Source organism: Acyrthosiphon pisum, chromosome A2 (assembly GCF_005508785.2).
Source record: "Acyrthosiphon pisum isolate AL4f chromosome A2, pea_aphid_22Mar2018_4r6ur, whole genome shotgun sequence".
Lineage (NCBI taxonomy): Eukaryota > Metazoa > Arthropoda > Insecta > Hemiptera > Aphididae > Acyrthosiphon > Acyrthosiphon pisum.
Genome location: NC_042495.1, coordinates 76,530,317 through 76,553,465, shown reverse-complemented (window position 1 = coordinate 76,553,465; position 23,149 = coordinate 76,530,317). Strand labels below are relative to the sequence as shown.

Sequence of the window (23,149 nt, the reverse complement as noted above, 5' to 3'; positions counted from 1 at the left end):
ACGTGGAAAATGATCCAAACACTGTTTATGATGCAATTATTACCCCTAATTATTGACTTGATGTTATAATTATGTAAATATTAATAAAAAACAATTTAGATACCAAACACACAAAATAAAAAAATAAAATAAAAATGGTATGCTTAAAAAATACACTATACCTACGTAGCACACATTACCCACATGTATAGGTAATTATGGTTTGCAATAAAAACAGAAAATACCCAATTAATATATTATTCAAACATATTAAACATTATTATGTCCCTGCAATTTTGAAAAATTTATAGACCTGCTTATACATATTTGTATAATGTAATGAAAAATAAGTAATAAAGTATAATAACAAATAAATATTTCAATGTAGAGAAAAAATGTATATTTTAATGCACCAGTGTATTTATATATATAATATAACTAGATAAATCGAAAAAGAATAATTACCTATTAGCTACCACGATATATTTTTCATTAATTTGATTTATTTGATTGAGTTTTTAAAATCATCGAATATATTTTATATTATCATATTATTACTTTTTATGATATAATAATAATTTAATTTAAAACTAAAACTACTTACCCACGTACAAAATATCCGATAGGCAATTATGTTCTTTATGTCTTCGCTCTTCAATGATATAATAGGACTAAGAAATTTAGAAATAATATTATCCGCAAACTTTTACGGGGTTCGCTTCGGGAAACTCAAGGTTTTCAATTCAGTTGTACTCTGGTACTGATTTTGTGGGAAGTGGGAAGTGAATAGTGCCGTTGTGTTCGGTTGTTAATGACTAATGAGTATAATGACAAATCAATCGATATCATGGTGTGAGATAGCATAATATACACGACTTTAAAAAACGGAGTATATGGTAAAACATGCTATACAATTCGTGGTAAATTATTTTGTTATTCAACTAAACGTATTAAAAATAAATTTAATTGTAAAATCAAATAATAAACTATGATATCTTACTAAAAATATCATTTTTGATATTACAAATTTGATAGATATTATAATATAATAAATATTGTATTTATTATTTTTATACTGTCATTGAGAAATTAGTTTTTGAACTGTCAAAAGCCTTTAATATATGTCTCACTTTCGTAGTTTAGGGTCTATTTGGCACGTGCTTGGTCAGATGCACAAACACCGCGCCTTAGGAACACCCGTAGAGCCAATTCATTAATGGTCGAATGTTTGAAAAGAAAAAATAACAAGTCCCCTGTGGATATTGACATTGACGAGTATATTTCGCTACTAAAAACACAAGTTAACACTTGAATGTAGAATATATTTAGCCATTTAGGTATCACAGGAGCTCTTAGAAATATAGGTCAATTACAAGATATTGTCCATACGCGATTTACATGAACGATGAACACAAGTGATACTATACAGTCCATTCACAATACATATGTTACTAACAGAATAATTTACCATACGCGTGTGTCGTGAGACGTGTAGGTATATTATTATAATATAATACTTATACGTCGTTTAAATAACTTTTAAACTCTATTAAAAAAAAACCATATTATCGAATCATATTACTATTTTTTTTTTTAATCGATTCAACTAAGAATTAAAAAAAAAACAAGATGTATACTTTTTGTACAGACTACGAGTATACATTAAGTAATTATTTTAGATTTAAAAATACTATATAACCTGGTTTTATTGAAATATCTTATTGATGAGCTATCGAATCGTGTTATAACATAACCATAGATACATACCTATATCATAATATTATTATTATAATACATCATCAGAGTTTGAAATTCGATTCAACGAGGAATTTTTCGGTACACGTGAATTAATTGGAACGTATAGTGAAAATAAAATAATTATACCTTATGGGAACATACGCATATTGAGCAAATGTCATTGGGTATCGTGGGATTTTGAAAATGCGTAACCGCAGAATCTCGCTTTTCTCTGCGATACCGCGTACAGTAATAGATCTTGTCTAACACGAATAGGAATGGAATGGATCTGAACGTGTGACTACGATGTAACTCGACTCGAGTTACTGGGTTGACGGGACATAGCGCACGATGGACTACGGTCAACGAGACTGATAGGTAGAGTGAGATAGAGCGAGAAGGGAGATATTTAATACAAAACAGTTTTAACCCTACATGTGTATATTTGTGTTCAACTGGTCTCAAATTTCTAGTTGGATAAAAAATGTAGGAAAATTTTTTTTTAACCGGACAGTCAGTGGAAGTACCTAATAATTATGCTACGTCCAGGAAGTTGAAAAGTGTTGATGACCGGAAACAAGGTGAACGGTGCACATCCCTATAGCAACCCTGGTTAGGATCCAATATCAGTTATATGTGTCCAAACCCCAAACCGACATCCTCCATTCGACACCAGGTATAAGGATAACACCCTTCTTTATGGTTTTTTTTTAACGCATATTTAATACATGCATATTATATACATATTATATAGATAGTAGAAATCGAGTAGGTATATACTTAAATACATTCATCGTTCCACTCAGAATCTAAAATGGTTTGAAAATAAAATGTTAATAATGATTGATGAATTAAAACAGCCTCGGTTTTAATATTATAATAAATTATACATTATTACCTACATAATGAATATTTAGTGGGGACTACATATTTGTATAACTTACACCGAATAATAAAATAAAAATATATAATATTTCTTCTAACAAATATACTTACACAATAATGTATATTATTTAAACGCACGTAACTATAATATATAACCTTTATAATATTAAGTTATAGTTGAATAATTGTAATATAACTTGTTAATTTAGTATTTACCACTAATATAGAAATATTCGTTATATTGACATTCAATACTTAGTTGCATTTTTTTTTCTTTGAAAAATTCCAGAAAATTGACTCTCACCTCCTCCGTAAAAAACAATTCTACTGAAAGTAAACCACACTAGTAATTTATGTTAAATCTAAATAAATAATTATACAACTGTACCCTATATATCTGTATAAATTAACATTTTACTTAAAATATATTGTAAAAGCAGTATTTTCGTTTACATAGATGGTAAATTAGTTATTTTCGTTTAGTAAATGTCATAATATCATACGTACCTATGTACTTATCTATATTGGCTTATTATACTTGCCTAAAAAATAACCAATTATATTCTTTTATATAATTCTATGACATTTTAGCAACAAATTGAATAAAGATACCTTAGCTGTTTATAGGAAAGAAAATATAGGTGGTACGTAACACGATGACTAATTGTTATAATTTTGGTAGTTTTTTAATTTATATAAAATACAAATTTATTTGTTTTGCTAAAGTTTACTCACTGTTTTGTCAATTGTTTCATATTGTTTATTTAATCAGTAATTTTTCATAAAATGTATTTTAATATTAGAAGGAAAATAGACATGATTTTAGTCCAAAGCAATGTTCGAGAGAAAATGTTAACTAACCTTTTTGTGGAGGAAAACAGACCCGCCCAAAAGCTCAATTATTTATAAATGGCAATGTGACAATGTTAATTGTTACATACTATAATTGTTGATGAAAATTTAAGAACAAAAACGTCATCAATAAAAAAAATATATAACATAATAATGCATAGGTATACATATAATAAACAAGGCAAAATAATATAATGATGAATATCAAAAATACTATTTACAATAATATTATTTACAAAAATACAATTCAATTTGTCGAAGATTATTTTTTTAATAGCTTCTAAAAGAAACTAAAAAGCTTAATTTCGTGTCTTAACTTATTCAGAATCTTGTGTAAACATATTGGTTGAATGTTTAAAAAATAATTTGAGTTATAGCCAATACTCAATAGTATTATTTGATTGATTCATAATTCATTTTGTGGATGATTCCTTTAATTTTACGATTTAATAGTCAAATTAAATTTTGGTTGTTGTTCTATAAAATGTATTATTACATTATAATATGTAAAACAATTAAATTCAACTCGAAGTTAGTGAGGTCATTAGATGTGTATTATATACCTACACTTATAATTATAAATACATATCGTAATGCTGTAAATCGGACCGTGTATAACTATATTATAATATAGGTACATATATTATGTATACGTCCATATAATATGTCAACAGACTGTACCTATTTAAGTACGAGTATTATTACTACATATTATATTATACACTTATATATATTATTTGCATAAAAATATCTTGGGTGGGTATATACATCGCGGCGGAACATCTGCAGCCATCATCAAACGTCGCTGACGTCAAAATATCGCGTTACAGGTACGAATAGTTGGAAAGCATATTAAAAAACTATCTATCGAATCGAATTGAACGGTATATTATTATAGTGTATAAATAAATAATATGTATATAATATACGCATGTATAGTTGTTGCGGTTTGTAGAAAACAGTCGCGCGCGCGTGTACATCTGAGCGTGTGTCTGTGTGTGTGCGTGTGTGTGTGCTCGTGTGTGTGCCGAGCAATTGATTATGAATGCGTTCGGTTCGAAAAAGAGCGCCAATCGCAGTGCCGGGAAGTGGACACCAGTTGTGGGTGACGTAAGTCGGTGACATCCGAGGACAAGTTGCGGCGTCCCTTCTGCGGTCAACCCCCATCACATGGCATTAATCGCCATCGTGTCGAGGGTCGTCATCGCCACCGCCACCGCCGCCAGTGAAGTCGAAACCAGTGTCTCACGAGCACACAAACAACACTGGTTCGGCTGCTGCACCGCGTTCGTCGCGACCGTCGTGTATTAATATAATATCTCGTTAAAATCGTCAACGACTAATAAAGTGTTTTCGAGCCTCGTCGTTCGTTGTAAGCTTGTTTTCTTATTCTTGTTAATATAAATCATACAGTCACATTATTTACATCACATATGATACATAAACAATACAATTTTAATTATTATTATTTGAATAATACCTATCATTCGCGTTATTGAATTCGTGACGAAATAACATCACACTATCACAGGTACGACGTATAGTGTGTATACCTGGCGACTGGCAGTGATCCGATGGTGCCCGTCGTCGTGTCGGCCGTCGCGCTCAGTCGCCTGCAACAGCATCAACAGCGATGAACACGGGTGTCCGCCGGTGTCCACCGAATGGATGACGTCGTTTTGGGTGCGGACGCAGAATTCGGTTTTGGGTATAACGAAGCGATGATGACTTGACGCCAGAAAACGTCTACGGAAGACGCCGATCTGTTGCAGTCCGCACAATTGGACCCGGCCGCCGTTCCCACAGGTATATTATAATTTTCAACTATTACTATTTACCTGTCCTGTAATAACAATCATATTATTATAATTAATTATGTATTCGTCCGGTATGCCAATTAATATTTTGTTATAATGACATGCAGGAGAAATTTTTTTTCTGGATTTCTTTTTTCAATTTTTTTTTTTATTTATTTAAAAAAAATTAACAAGCTGTGGTATACTGTGGATAAAATAAGAAATATATATGTATGGTACATATTTAAATTTATATTTCAAATTATAAGGAAACCTTCTACCTTGAACTGGATTTCTTAAATTAATTTTCAAATATTCCTCTTCCGTTAATGCATTCCTAGTTTAGAAAAATCTCAAACAGTTTGGCGCTGTATAAGATACATATCTTATATATCTTTTATATATTGGAAATAGAATATGCACCTAATATACATAATAATAGTTAAATCATAAGTGTTATTCTAAATAAGCCATTTTTTGTCTTTTTTAAATAAATAGAAATAATTTGTGCATTTCTGATTTGATTGTGTAGATATGTTAGTTGATAGCATAATAAAATAACTTAAAAAAATAATAAAAAAACTACAATAATAACAGTTGAAAAGTTTTGAAGATACGTCAGCAAATGTGTATGGTAGGTTTGGTTTTGTTTAAAAAAAGTTGAATGCCCATAATGCCATAACTATAAAAATTTAAAAGTTAGACCCAACTTTAAAGCAGTTTGAGTTTTTTTTCATAATTTAAATAGGTACCTATACTATTATATTATGACGCGAGTCAGTGACTTCTTCACGCGGCACATTGTGTATATATCATATATACTATATTATATAGGTATGCTTTTGAAATTTAGTTGTCTATATTTTGTATTCAGCTCCATAACTAAGTATATTATTATAACAACTTGGCTAGTGTTTTTTTAGAATTATACTATTATTTATTAATAACGCAATTTAAATATCTGATTCAGAATTAAATTATTTAAAGACAATTTAAATTAAATGTAATTTGATCATGTCAACGATTGGTAATCACGCAGTCTTATCGTAACTTATCAAGAGTAACAAGTTTTTATTTGTTTTTTTATAATTTTCATGTATTTACTATTTTCCATGTACTATGTTGCTCTATAACAAACAAATAATGCAAAAATATTATTGTTAGGTAGATATCTAATAAAAATCACTTTAAATAAACTCTATACTAAATGTTTCTTCAATAAGCCAATTTGTTTTTGATCATAATATTACCTAATTATAATTTTTAATTAAATGTGTAAATGAATAATAATTATTAAATACCAAAAATAATTAATCAGAGTGAGCCATTTAAGTGTCTACACATATATTTTGATGAGTTTTAACTGTTTTTTAATTGTCATCAATTGAATGTAGTTTTAAAATAAATTATTTTACTATTTTTTATTGTGATTATTTTTTGAGTTTTATACTTTTTTGAATGACACCATTGATTTTTAAATTCTTATACCTAAGCAAAATATTATTCAGTGTATTTCAATCTATAAAGATCAAATTTCGGACGATTTAGTTCATAAGTTACAACACAAAGGTAAGCTTTAAAAGCTTAGATGAGTGGAGTAGGCTGGTACAGGGGTACCCCACAAAATGTTGTCTACTACTCCGCAGCTAATCTAAACTTATAATACAATTTTGACTAATGTACTACATTTGACACTTGTCCGAAATTTAATTTTTATAGACTGAAATACTCCGAATAATATTCTGCTTTGAAATATGAAATCATTCATTAAATGTATGGCATCATTCAAAAAAGTAAAAACTTAAAAACCATAACGATAAAAATAGTAGGTATACGTCATGTATAATATATATATATTAATTTCAGAAATTTTGTTTTGAAATAACATCAAATTATACAAAAATAATATTTTCAAAAAAGTTAAAACTTTTCGAAATAAAGAGTATGTAGACTAAGAGACCTCCTTCCAATATTTACTAATAATGATAATATGCTATATAATGTACCTATGTTTAATGCAAACATGTCTTATTCAATTTTTTAATAATATAAAAATATATTATACATTTATAATAAATAGTTATTTTCTATAATTTTGGTTGTTCATATCCTAAAGTGTACATAACTTCCTGCAGTATAATTGCCTACAGTATAATTTATAACAAAAAGTTTGCTTGAAATAGTTTAAAATTCAAAGAATAATTTGGTGTTTAAATGATAATTATTAAATTTTTCATTGGTAGTTCAATGATAATTTAATACATAGTGTTTTAACTGGATACATTATGGAACTATTTTAAATGCTATATAACTAAATTTGTCTAACGATTGAATTTGATAACAATAAATTAATTATTTACACGAGAAAATTCATGTTTTTTACTTTGGTACATTTCATATTATTTTAATAATTTCAAACATTAGATAAAATAATCAAAAATTATTATAATATACATTATACATATTGGTGAAGCAAATTAACAATACACACCCTGGTGGAAACAATTCATACCTTCCGATTCGGAATATATAGTTATAGTTGTATATATTGGTTATTTTACTTTTTCTAATAAATTAATTTTGTTATTGTAACTTTATATGCTGGTAAGTACAATTTCTACTAATATTATGAAATACATTCAAAAACACTTCACTTAAAGCAATTATGAATTGTCGGGAAATTATAAAGAATAATTGAATTAAATATTTTGATAACTGAGTTATACGCAATAATAAATACTAATGATAATATATTATTAATTGTCATGCACAATCGAAAAATTGTATTGAATATTCAGATTAGGTATCCTTAAAAGTTATTGAGTCTGAATCCTTCCAATCCATCCATGCTGAACAGTGAGTGCTGTACTGCTGTATAGTTTCGTTTAGATCATATAAATATATAATACATTAATATAGGCATTAGGCAATATAGCAATTGCAAGTAGCAACACCGATTTAAGATGTTTAAGGCCCAAGACAAAGAAACGTCCATTCACATTAAAAACAGTTAAAAATTATAAAAATATGCTCTTAAGAGGATATTGTACCCACATAATATTATGTTGTCCCCGTCTTAAACATGTAGGGTACAGCATACCAAATTGTACGCTCAGCAGATCACGTTTAGCTCCGTTAGTTTAAAAATTGAGGTGGATTTACCTCTTATAAAATTTAAAGGTGAGATTATTATCCAGGGCATGTCTTAGGATTTTTATTATATTTTAATTTCAAAGCGAGTTATGAAAATTGAAAATTGTAAATTGTTTGTATATCTATAAACGTGATCGGATAAGCATATAATTTGCCATGTCGTATGTGTGTAAGACGAAGACAACATAACGGGTGTGACATACTCTTAAATCTCATGGCCAACCCAGGTCCTGCAGATTCATATGTACTCGTATTACCTAAAACTATTCAATAAATAATAATAATAATGTAGTACCTATATATTACCATTGATTACAATAAGTCAATAGGAAAATGCGTTTGGATTGTTTATAATTTTCGGGTGGAGAACTTACTATACAATTTTCGCTGTAGATGGGTCATACTTCATCTACCTATATATTACATTGTTATTGAAGATTTTTGGTACTCTAGGCAATTCCTAAGAAGGAATGAACCCACATGTAGTGTTCCCGGTAATTGACCATCCCTAGTTTTGAACAATGACAAAATAGGTGGTGGTACTATGGTAGTGTATGCATTAATGGGTCATTGCATCAACAATTTTTTCGTAGATCCGAGCATAGAATTGACTATTATATAAGCCCTCGTTTCCCTAAAAAAACAAAAGATGATAACATTGATCAAATAATAAAATAAAAAAATAATTATTAGTTTTATAATAGCGGATATTATATTAATAAATCATGAATTATGACAAAATAACAAAATATGTATACCACTGCTTAAAAAAACTAAAAAGATTGGAAACTAAAAATGTCCGTAAACAGTTCAAAACAAGTAAAAATATTTTGAAATTTACTATTTTATCGTGTCTAGAAAATGTCCATATAAACATTCAGGGAAAATGACATGTATCTACGATCATTTTTTTTAGAGTTACATCAAAAACCAAAATCGATTTTGTCGAAAACCAATTTTGATTTAAGATTCCAAGTTTTCCTTAATTTTTGTTTCGTTTTTCCCTGCGCTATTGAAAACTATTGAAAATTTTAAATTTTAACCTCCCGGATGCACCAACTAGATTCACTCTTCCATCAAACAAGATACTGTAGTTAAAGAAAATCCAGGCAGTTTTACTGGTCCAAACGATGATAGATAAAAAAATTAAAAAAACTCACACCGCCATTGTATAAATCAATACATTCATCCCTCCGCTCAGAATCTAAAAATTCCGTTTTTGGGTAGTAATAAAAGTTATATATGCGGTTCAAGGGCCGGGTTAATTCATATTTCCCGGGCCGAAAAAATCGCCAGTCCACCCCTGAAATTTATTTAGTAGATTCTACTACACCTTTACATTTATATCAATAGGTGCATAATATTATATTATTGTCACTATAATAATAATATTAATAATACACTAAAGTGTCCGAACCCGTGAGCGTGCCGAGAAGGCGTATAGAGAAGCGTGAATTTTACAATAATAATAATAATGTGATCGAGAAATAAAGCATAAAAAAATATCTGATCGAGAATAAATAGCGACGGACAGCGTTCACGATTGATAGCTGGTACGCCCGCCTTTCAACCGACCAACACCCCCTCAAAAAGTCACAAGCCGGACCCAACGACCGAGCTGCAATGCGACGAGTGAGAGAAAGTTGCGAGGAACTATTTAATGATAATAATAATTATAATTATAATACGCCACGGTGAACAATTTAATTGTCCAGGGTACACGCCGTACACGTCTTCGTTGCCCCGCGTGCCCGTTAATATCGCCGCCAATGAGCGGAAGCCGTACGCGAAACGAAGCGATATGCGCGCGCGTGCCAACAGCTAACCTAACCTAACCAAGACGACATAATAATAATTTATTATACTATATTATTATACACGCGCGCTGTCCCTTTTCGGATACATGTATATATTATAGTCGTCATGACAACGGTCAGACAACCGCCCGGCCGGCCAACTACAGCCGGGCCAGCCAGGGACTATCGCACGCCCGCCCCCTGTCACGACCCTCGTGACGATGCGTAAAGGGCGCTCGAACACACCCTCTTCTGCTTGCTATCCATATATATATCGTGATGTATATTGTGAATTATCGTTGGAATTCAAAGAAAATAAAAACACCATTATAATATTTTGCTGCACGTAAAAAAAATATTTTTATACAAAAACATTTCTGTGAATATAATAAGCTATGAACCGTTGTTGCTGTTGTTGCTCCCTGCAGTCCGACACTCGTACGGATTCATTGTCTTTAAAAAAAATACAAGTAATATACGTTTTTACAGTAAAAGAACATACAGAATAATGCAGAGTTATAAATTATAATGTTTGCAAAAAAACTCGAGTTGGCGAGGGTTTATTTTAATTTGGCGTTTGCTTCATCACAGTTTTCTTATCGATAATATAATGGAGTATAGAGCCATAATATCTATGAAAATATTTTTCTGGATAATAATCAACATTTAGGGCCTTACAATGTCCGTTTACGCTAACCGGCGGTTAGTCAAATATTTACCCGACTGTCTGCAGATTACCGACATAATTCTGTCGCTTATACAATCCAACCGTTAGGTAACATTCACTTAACGGAGACTAACTGACTGTTGGTAAATATTGGACTAACCACCAGTTAACATTAACGGACACTAATGGCAATTAACGGACATTAATTAATTAAGGTACCTAGGTATTAGCTGTTTAGTTGTTATGATTTCAATTTTCAACTATCGTGTATAATTCGTGGACCAAGCTGTACGCGGCATCAATACAAATTAAACAAAACTATGTAAATATGTTTACGCAAAATATACGAAAGGCATTAAAAAGATATTTTAGAGTCAAACTATGTACAAGTGTACAACGTACCTATAAAGAGTGTAACAAAAAGACCTGGAAAAAAAAATATTGATGCTATAGTTCAACGTATGTAAAAAATTATGTAAATTGTCTAACCTACGTGGTTATTATACGTCCCAAAAAATGTATCTAGGAGAACCCTACTTTTTTTAAACATGTTAGTTCATAGGTTTAAATTGATACAGACCTCTAAGCGTCTGAAAAGTTGTCAATGGATGTGCTTCCATGGTTTGGCTGACATGTAACCAGAAAATGTCTATTAGAGGGGCCAACAATGTGCCTGTATGATTCACGAGGCCGTGTCGACATATTATATAGCCGTGTATTATTTTGTCCATGATACCCACCTATTTTCTTCTATGAAAAGTCAATTGACCCAATATTTAACTGTAAAATAACGTTTTCTACGAATATAAAATTTTTATATATTATATCTACTAACTGATTCCACTCGCTTCGTTACCCGTAAAAACTGATAACTCTTAAAAAAATTGTGATTGTTCAACTCCTTTTGGGTGTAACTTGCTGCAGGAAGTGTAACGTCGTTCGCGTTGTTTGATTGCTCAGCCCGGTTTTCCTGCTCATCAGTCGACGAGTCACGTTGCTACTGTATTCTCGGCCATACTTGAAAGCCAGCTGGCCTTGAATCTCGCCCTTGTAGTATCCGTCCGCGGTGATGTGTAAGAAGGTGCTTCGCCGAGTTGGTTTCAGGTTTGTCAGTTTTTCCTCTGCCTCCGTTGCATTGTTGGTGTCCTCGGTCTGCTGCGCCGTGTGGCAACTGCTTCCGCGACCATTTTCGTCCTCAATCGCGATCACCGGACTGCACGCAGCCGTGCTGTGGGTACCTACTAGTACCCCGGGGCACTCCTGCCGCTGTGGTGCGAGTGAGTCACCGGTGTGGTGCCACTTCCAGCTCGTTTCCTGGATTTTCATCTTCGGCTGTTCTTCTCGGATGATGGCGATGTTGACCATCTCTGGTCACTGGTCCCGCTGGTATTGGGTTTTACAGTTTTCCTTCTGTGTCCTCCGTTTTGCCTTCTTTTGTTTGCTCGATTCATTGATATTCATTCATACTTGGTCACCCATTCCAGACGTCCTTTCCAGCTCAATCACGATGATCACCCGGAAGATAACCACCCGTTATGTGGGTTTCTTACTAATGCCCTGAGGCGGGCCGGCCTGCTGTGGTGCCGCTTAGGATAAGTATAGTACTAGGTGTGGGTGGGTCACAGGTTGGGTCCCCACGTTCAAGTCATCTTTGAGCCGAGCCTTCGGTCGTTGTTATCGGTGTGTGAAGGGCGATGCTGGCGAGTGAGAGAGTTCTGGTCGCTCTTGATGACCTGCTGTTGTTCGGTTTTATACAGTTTACCTTCTGTGGTTCCCCCGTTAGCCGGAACCGGAATTTAATTACCGGTCGGCAGGGACAGGCCGTCCACCAGGATACCGGGAAGTTCCCGGTGGCTTGACCTATTGGAACTTGCTATTGACCTGACAGATACATGACATTATTTTTTTTAAATAATTAGTGTTTCTTTATACTAAAAAAATATACTTACTAGTATTAATTCTAAGCAATACTACAAGAGGAAAATCCTAATATTATATAGTAGGTATAGTATATTATAATTACGTATATATAGTAGGTATACCTGGTTGTTTTGGAGTCTTATACTGTCGAAGAATTTTGTGGTGACCAGTGAGGACTAAGTGATTATGTATATTTAACCAAACGCGCTTAATACAATAAGTTATTACTACTTACTAATTTTTATTAATAACAATAATAATTGCTTAGGTATTTAAGAGTGGTATATTTTGGGACGCATAAACGCATTATTATTATTGTGTATCCATATATGCTTCGATCTTCGTCTGATCGTTGGTGAGAATGTGACTACTTCGTGCACACGAGCGTGAGTCCCTCTCTACATTTTTTCATACTTTATTTTTTTTTTATCTAAAAGACTTTTTGGTCGGATCAAAGCCCAAATTTTCATTTTACTTTAAATAGTGTTAGAAAGATGGATTTTAAAAATAACAAATATTGCGCATTATTCAAATGCATATTTTCACTTCTATATAATTATAATTTTGAAAATTAGACTGATCCTACCTACAAAACGTTGTCTTTTTTAAATTAAAAAAAAAGGACGAAAACCAACTATTCTACAGGTCGTGAGAGTTTTTCCTATGAGACATGTTTTTGTATTAGAAACGCACGTGCGGCCATTAATTGTATAAATTATTAATTGTTATAACAGCTTCAATTAAGCTGCATAGTAAGTCGGTATTGCATGTAATAATTTGTTAATTGAACTTATTTTAAGAGAATACACAATATAGATGAGCATATCTAGGCATTTTAAATATTTATGGACAGTCACACTAAAATGTTGACACTGATTTATGGACTGTCTTTTTTGTGCTCTTTAAACATATAATAAAAACTAAAAGGTTAGATAGGTAAATAAATAATTATAAGCCCCTCCTCAAAAAAAAAACTATGAAGTAGACCTACAAATTTGGCCTGGGTAATAGATTTTCCCGGCCTACATTTCTCTCCCAGGCCGTCCTTACCGGTCGGCAAGACGTGTAAGGGGGAGTAGGAATCTGCCAACTTACATGCCTGCAGAGTATCTTACTTCAAACCAAGTGTACTAAATTTTTTATTGCTCCCATCTCCCAAACCAATTAGTTTAAGTCCAACATGGGATATGCATCCGATTGCATAAGATTTTGGATATTTTTTGACGTGAGTACGATTGGATTCACCCATGGTGAAATGTTCGGCACTATCAGCTTTTGTTTTTCTATTTACCAAATAATCTTTGATATTATTTCAGTAACTTTCGTTTTGATAGTAAGAATTCAGTGAGACTGATTTAGCATTATGTAGGCGTGTACTATATATTCAACAACAATAGCGTTCTCCTTATACGCTGTCGCTAAAGAATGATTATTATTATTTAATTCTCTAATACCTCTCGTAGGTTTTTACCGTTTGGTCTGTCTGGAAATTCTACTTCTGGCAGATCGGGTTTTCCTCGTAAACGGTTGTTCGATATTATGCACCTAAGTGAATCGTAGCTATACTCCGGCCCACGAGAGTCCATACGTAAACCGCGCATTCATATAGTAATACGTGACGTCTGTTTTCTTCCACCATGATGCCATTCCCACTATTCGGCAACGTGCCGATGCGCAGTGACGGACGCGTTCTAACATATGGACTCTCGTGGGCCGGAGTATACATTGTAATCTCTATTGCTACTTGTTGATTACGCAGGAAGTCGCATATCAAACGGATACGGCAGCTATACATTAATCTAAGATTACTTCTTTGAATTTTAGTTTAATATATCTTACATCATGCATCTATGACCATATAAAATGTAACACCATCCATTACAGTGCCCCACTTGCAGTGGCGCAAATAGGGGGGGGGCTTAGCCCCCTCAAAATATAATAGTATACCATTCTTAAAAGTAAGTACCTATAAATATTATAATTTTAAAAATAATGTGTTGAGCCCCCCACCCCCACCCCCCTAATCATTTTTCCTATTTGTGCCACTGCCCACTTGTTATTATTATTTGTTTCTGTTTACTCGATAAATAGTCGAAATAATGCTTTAATTTTTAACTTCAGTATCTTGTTCGTCCAAAAGTGAATCTAATTGTTGCTTGGGGAGGTCAAAATTTTAAACTCCTAGTAATTTTTAAAAGCACTGAGAAAAAGGGTACTAATATAGGTATTGTTACAATATGACAGTTAAATAATATTTAAAATGCAATAACAATTTTTTTTATAAGCATTTAAAGTTCAGATTTTGACAAAAGGCGTAATAATCACGAAAATGTGCAAATTATTTTGAGTTATAGAAATGTTATAGAAATGTTTCTTTTTAAATCTTAGATTTTAACATGTAATACAATAGATTCTTTAAAATGAATTCTACTTTTATAAAAAAAAAATGTCTATAAGAATGTATGAAGTTCAAATTTTTACAACATTGGATTTTCAATTGATTTCTCAAGTAGTGACTTTCTTATTTTGTGGTAATTCAAAAATGAATAACACTAGATATTTGAAATTTACACCATATGACTATTTTATCAATTCATATACTCGAGAAAATTTTCAAAATATTTTGACTTGTTTTGAGCTGTTTCATTTTTTTAGTTTTTTTTTCTAAAAATTTCAATAAGTTTTGTTTTGTTTCAAAAATTTTGTGATATAAATAAATTACCCAACTATTAATTTTCGTAGGGAGGGTTGAACCCCTAACCCTCCTCCCCTGTATACGTGCCTGGCATAATCTATGTTCATATACATACCTAATTGTTATTGGCAAACTAATATTTACTGACCAAGGATTTGGTATTTTGGTTAGTTACCTATTAGTTATTAGTTATTGCATACATATATCTAATTGTTTTCTGAACTTCGTTGTATATACCTACCTACATAATATTATCGAATGCATAATATAGGTCATACAATATGTGCACCAAAATAAAGTGTGGGTACGTATGGGAAGGCGCAGATAACACCAATTATTATTGTATCGTTTATTATAATAGCATAATATTATTGTTTATATATACATTTCAACTAACATTAAGTGTCAATACCTTAAGATTGTAAAATCGTTACAAGAATAGCGCATACCTATGTATGCAATTAATATACCTACAGTAATAGCGTATCCATATATTATATAATAACGAATAACAAATATGGGTATATTGTGTATTTAATAATAGAATGTTATGTAATTTTTGTCACGTGTTATTTTTCAGGGGAGGAAACGGTATGGCCGGGGGTTGAGTGGGCGTCAGTGAGGGGCTCGATGGATTGGTGCGCAGGTGGCGAAGATTTGCTGGGCGACCCGACGCTGCTGGTGGCTGCGGGAATGCTACACGGGCCAACGCAATTCTGCACAGACACTTGCTGTACGCCCGGACTGGAGCAGCCCAACGAGCAAGCAGTTCAGTTCCAGCAGCCAGCGATTGTTACAGTTGGTGGTTCATACAGGTAATAGAATTTTTTTTTTCATTAAAGAAACGAACGCAAACATTTTTTTCACCTATTCATAGAGGGACCTAACTAACAAAATACATTTTATTCGACATGGAAGTACTACCCAGGGACTAAAATTGTGTGTAGTACAAAATTTTGAGTGTGGAATACGAAATTAAAAAATGTGTAATGGCCTGTAATAGGTAACTAGTAACTTTTTTTTATAGTTTTTTCTTCATTAATTGAAAAATTATTTGATGTTACTTAGGGAAAATGGAAATGGATGTATAAGAATTTCGGTCAGTCTTTCGTACTGATTTTCTATATATTTTATATTATAATTTTCAAACATTAAAAATAATTGTTTGTTTTATATTCTGTAAAAATTAAATTCCCGAAATGAAATATTACGTTTCTTAATAATATTTTGACGATAAGTTTACAAATTTTACTTATAGATATAATACCAACTTAAAAGATTATAAAATAAAAATAATTTCGTATGATCGATACGTCAATTAATACTTCAAAATAATTATCAATCAACAGTTAATGAATGTAGGTACTTATTCTTTTAAAAGAACCATTAACATAATATATTGTTTTAAATCATGATATAAAACAATATAATATTATTGTTAATGTTTGAAAATTATTTATTTTATATTAATTTTTTTAATGATAAGTACAAGTACCTAAACCTAGTGTATTTTTGTAATTAAATATTAATAATGTGGTAATTACACTAATTAGTTTTTAAAAAATATTTAAATATTTGATCAATCAATTTCGTATGATTACGAGTAGTCTGGGTATTATTTTTCCTAGGGTCCATGATTTTTTCCGATGATTTTTATTCCGCAATTCACTGTCTGTATATTATAGTTCAGTGCACATACTGTAAAATTATATACAATAATCTTACCGATATACCGACATACATCGTTTTATTGTGATGTAATCAGTACTCTGTAGATAAATAAAAATAAAAATTGACTATTCTATGTTTAAGGGTAAGAATTAAATACATTTTTGGCGATGTGGGGGCAAAGTCCCCCACGGTTACTCCAAGTTTAATACCAAGTGTGTAGTACGAAAACAATAAAATTAAATTTTAGCCTCTGGTACTACCCTACATATATGATATTATTTATGGTTGCTATTTTTGGTCAAAAAATTGGGTCTCTCTATAGTACTTGTACGTTATGTTATACAAATTTTCGAATAAAATAAACCACTATGATTTACAATCGTGCCTCTCTAATCCCGATCATTTCGGAGAAAATTTCCGTCGTTTTTAATTAAATTTTACGTTTATAAAAATCAAATCATTGCATATATAACATTGATAAAAATATTTAATTGTGTTTAAATTTTGTAATTCAATCAATTATTTTGAATATTCTAGAAAACAATAATGAATAATATTAAACAATTTAATATGTGAAATTAAATTTATAAGGAAAATATTTGTCTGATATTTGATTATTTGTATATAGGTACCCGCAATAGCCACACCCTTTTCACTCTAGATCCAAGATTATATGATGTTAACATGATATTATTCACATAATATTATCAGTTTATTTTACACTATATTATATTTAATATTTATTAATATACATTAACATTATATTATCTAACATACTCATAGGTGTGAGAACGGGGTTGACAGTATGCATCTGCGCATCTACAAAACATTCTAATTTTTTGATTTATTTACTAGGTTATTTTATTATAATTGTTAGTTAGTAATTACAGGTAAAATATATAACAAATTAAGTAACCTAATAACCTATCTGTTGTACAGTTGATAAGTCTCAAGTACCTTGTCATTGAGTAATAGATCACTTTTACAGATACATTATGAATAAGGCACGGAAGTTATAGGAACTTTAAATTGGAAAAATATGCATGTAATAATATGCACGAAAAAATTGTAAAATATGCATGAAAAAATTTCAAATATGGAAAAAAGTTTGATGAATATTCATATAAATTCAATACTCCAAATAAATCATTATATGTTGTTAATAATTTGCATTAAAATAAATTTAAATATCTAAAATATTGTGGAAAACAGTATGAAATTTTGAAATTTTATTGAATCGAAAAAATTAGCTAAAATTAGTTAAAAATATATTCGAAAAGATAGTACAATATTAGTAAATATTATTGCAATAGAGATTAAATTCGTACACACCATTGTCGTTAAATAAAAAGTCGACTGTGACGATAACAATAAATACCAGATACCTATACTAAATAATATCGAATTATACCTTTGTATTCATTGTTATTATTAAAATACATAGCATACGATAGAAAAAGACCATTTTTTTATAGAAAATACTAAATATGCATAAAATGCGTACACCAATCATGAAATACGCATCTTTTTCTATAAAATTGACAAAATATGCAAAGTACCTAAGCATTTTAAATATTTGATTTTTAAACTGACCATTGTATAGCTCAGATGTCTAGCTTGGTCTGCTATAAACCGATATGCAACTCTTACAACTTCCGAGCCCTAATTATGAATCTGTTAAAGTTCAGTTCAATTGTATACGATTTAAAACGAACTGAGAGGAGACGATCTAACTTTTAGGTAACCAAATAGTTATTTTATTAATTAGGTATATTAAAATGTTAACACAATAATGTATTTATTTTTAGAATTTACCAATTGTTTTGAATTTTCTTTTGTTTTTGAACTACAAAAGTAAGTAGAAACTAGATCCAATTTCCTACCAGAAACTCCCCTTGATGTTAATGATTAGAGCATTTTTACTATATTAGAAAAAGTGTGAACGAATATAATTGTAAAATCAATACCTACACTCGTTGATCGCTCCGATTAGAGTCTAACATTTTGAACATACCTATTTTTGTTTTTATAAATGTTTAACTAAAAAAATAGTTGATAACCTATTTTGATAATGTTTTTTTATATTCTAATTACACACTAATGTACCAATTAATGTCTTGACGGAGCAGTTTACTCATTAAGGTTTATACCAAGGGTGGCCAACGATAAGAGATATGAAGAGCAGGAACACGAATAATACCTATTATTGTATTAGAAAATATGTTAAGACGCGAGTCACGGTTTGGCACCCCTGGTTTATACCATATTGATTATTATTTATTAGATTATAATTTATAACTAAAAATTCATAGTTTCATATATTTAAAATCATTGTTTTTAGTAACTAGTTATATAATTTTATTGTTATTGTATCTAATGATACAGATGGTATATTGCTTGTAAAAACAAAAAAAATAAAGCGACCAAGTGCGAGTCGGACTCGAACATGAAGGGCTCCGTAGCAGCAAGTAACATAAATAATAAGTCGTTTCGTTAGGCAGGCACAAACTTTGGCCCCACCACCAGGTAGAAAGTCTTATCTAATATTATAATAATATTACCCGCTCGGGTAAGCGCAGTCGGGAACCTGCCCCCCGCGCCGCGCGCTCCGCACCCGGTACCGATCAAGCCACGCCCCGCGCGAGTTATAATTATTATTTACTTATTTACTTATTTATTTATTAAAAAAAAAATTACTTACTAGATCTCGTTCAAACCAATTTTCGGTGGAAGTTTGCATGGTAATGCACATCATATATTTTTTTAAATTTTATCATACTCTTATTTTAGAAGTTATGGGGGGGGGGGGGCACACACACATTTTACCACATTGGAAGTGTCTCTCGTGAATAAAATTATTAATAACAAAGTGCAAAATAATTGAATATATAAATAACAAATTATGCAATTCTATTATCAAGTAAATTATAATAGGCATATTTCCAGGTTTTCATTGATTAATTACAAAACAATCAATAGTTTGATTCAAAACTTCTACCATACTATCTCGGACGACTAAGGAAGCCATAAATCTAATAATATTATACATTTTTTACATTAAATAAATAGATAATACAATGTCCCCACTTTGCCTCGGTACCTCACTTTGCCCCATGTTCTCCTATATAATTTTGTTGAAAGAAAATTAAGTTTTTAATTTTTATAAATAAATTATAAGCACGATTTAAATATCATTCAAACATTATAGGTAATAAATATCAAATATAAAACTACGTAAATATTATTTATAATTCGCATGGAATTCAAAAAAGTTTACCAATAACCAATCATACTCAAAACCACTGTCAAAAGCAAAATAGACATACAAATTAAAAAAAAAAAAAAATGGAAATTACTCTGCTACCGTGTAGTAGGTTTCGAGTTTATACTCTATTAATACATTGTTATTAGTAGCCATAGGGCCAGATCTAGTTGTAGTAGGAGGGCAAGTGGGTCTCCTTATTCCTTGACCCGAGCGCTGTTGGTATATGGGCGCTCAGCTGGTGCTCTTTAATTTAAAAAAAAAAAATTCATTAACATAAAATATGGATAAATTATAGCACGTTTCCAAAAAATAATAATAGGTGTTACAGAGTCACTCGTTATTTAACATGTTGAACGCCGAATGCCGATGTCAACACGTATTTGACATGAGTAACTGGGCACCCATGGTCGGTGTCGACGATGGCGCTTAATTTTCGTCAGGTTAGATTATAAATTCATCTAAATTCAGGAAAATATTTGCCAGGAATTATGATGGATATAAATTGATTTGTTTTTTTTCAAAAGACTCTTATTCCAGTGCTTTATACAAATGGGACTTATTCCTTGAAAAGGAAAGTATTGTCAAAAATTAGTTCTTTTAAACTTTAAAATATACTGTCAGCATTTTAAAAGAAAATTTTCGATTTCAGAAATGTATTTATCACGTTTTTTTTTACCTATTTTGCAATACATAACTTATTACCTAAATCAATTAAAAAATTATAAAGAAACAAAAAAAGAGCTGTCCCAAAAAGTGATAAAAATGGAAAAGGTCCTTTTTGAATTTAAACCCCTCAATTTATTTTCAAAAACAGAAACTATTGGTAAACATATTTAACACATGTCAAATTAGAATATATATATATATATATATATATATATATATATTTTAATTTAATCAGGATTGGGCAACATTTTGTTATGAATTCTTAATTTGACATCATAAAAATGTCATAATCATGACCAGGTAGTAATTGAGCAAACATTGAGTTTTGAGTAAAAACATAAACAATTATCGAGAACTCCTTACCTAGTACATACATTTAGTTTATTCTGTTATAATTATTATCCAGGGAAGGGTATTTTTATTTTACTGATGCACAAAAAGTCATACGGGCAAATTTTTTTTATCAAATCAATAGCCATCGTTTTCCAACATACAATACCTAATATAATATTAATATAACATAAAGGTCTATGATATTATCACTACACTATCATAATATTGTTATTACATATTATTATTATTAACTGCTAATAACCAACTTATGTATACTATCTTGTCGCAGCTATAACTGTAAATTAAGTTTATAATATAATTTAATATATATCTGTATAATATATCCGCATTCTAAAACTTCAGACTAGGAATATAATATATTATTGTAAAATAAAAAAAAAAACATAAAGATTGGCATGGATACTGTATATTATTATATATTATGATATGGTGATATGCAGACATACAGTCAGACCAGTCAGTTATGAACTTAGGGTTTCTCTGCCGCATCTAGACGTCAGCTCGCGTCAACTATCTGTCCGTATATACTCCATAGGTAGTACATGGTAGTATATGGTCGGCGGCGGCGTTTAGTCGAGGAACAAACTCTGATCCCCGCAACGTTTGAAACCGTAACGTTTAAGATAATATTGCATACAAAATAAAATTCATAACAATAAAATGTACCTATAACATTAGTAAAGTCCGGTAAAGTATTAAATAGAAGCCGGTGGACGAATCATTGACGGATAATGGAGGTTTAACATTATCGTTATATTTTTGTCGTTGATTTTTATTCAGAAATTGTAATGTTTTATTCATAGTTGTAAACCTAAATATCTTACATATATTTTAGTAGTACCTACCTATATAGTGTATGGTATGTACTTCCTAGTTTTTAAAATTTATTCAAAATTTTATATTATATTACAATATTCTGAACATTTTGAAAAAATGTAGGTATATATTTTATTTTATTTTAGTAATAATTATAAGTTTTATGCATAGTTTTTCCGAAAATTCAGGATGTTTATAGCCTATAGATATATTTTTATTCATAAATGCATTTATAATTCATTATCAATGAAATTAGCATGCGTTTGAAAATAAACGATTATTTAAACGATTTGGATTGGAGCTTCCCAAAAAGTTATTCCGAGACAAGCAGATATGCTGATAATTAAAGAGGTATAGAAATCAATATAACATAGGTACGTGATTAAGCCACATTTAATACCAAATAGTTTGATCACATTTCCTTTTAGCTAGTAATAACGTTTTATGAATAATTTTTTTCAAATGTATAATAATACATTGTACCTATATTATATTTTTAAGTAACGAACAAATTAATAATTGTATTATATTAAGTATATCAAAGAATACAATATTATAATAGTAATTCGAAAATGAGTTATCATAATACTATTATTAATACTAATATGATTTATACTTTCAAAATGTATGACTGTCATTTTTTTTTTTTTAATTGATTTATTCATTTAAAACAGTTATTTTCATATTTAAGTTACACAAAAAAAAAAATACTAAGTAATATTATTAATAAAAAATCGTTGTATTATCGCATAAAAATGACTATTTGAATGGAGACTATGCACGTATTATTCAAACGAGAAAGGTAAATATTAAAATATATTATAATATACCTAATATTAAGAGGATGTCAGCGCACTATTCGTTTTCTCTCTCTGGCCCACGCGCGACATAGACAAA

General features: G+C 30.6%; 1 protein-coding gene across 2 annotated transcripts in view; it reads left to right on the top strand.

Moving 5' to 3' along the window:
- The first annotated feature begins 4,576 nt into the window (after positions 1-4,576).
- The window catches only part of LOC100167865 (protein glass), a 37,827-nt gene continuing 19,254 nt past the window's right edge, over positions 4,577-23,149 (top strand). Inside the window, exons 1-2 of one of the 2 annotated variants that reach the window (XM_001947015.5) lie at positions 4,577-5,259; positions 16,061-16,295. In XM_001947015.5, coding sequence (XP_001947050.2) covers positions 16,111-16,295 — 185 coding nt within the window. In that variant the 5' untranslated portion in view covers positions 4,577-5,259; positions 16,061-16,110. Of the gene's footprint in view, positions 5,260-16,060; positions 16,296-22,802; positions 23,055-23,149 lie in introns of those variants that run through there. The other variant, XM_016806305.2, reaches the window with a different exon arrangement.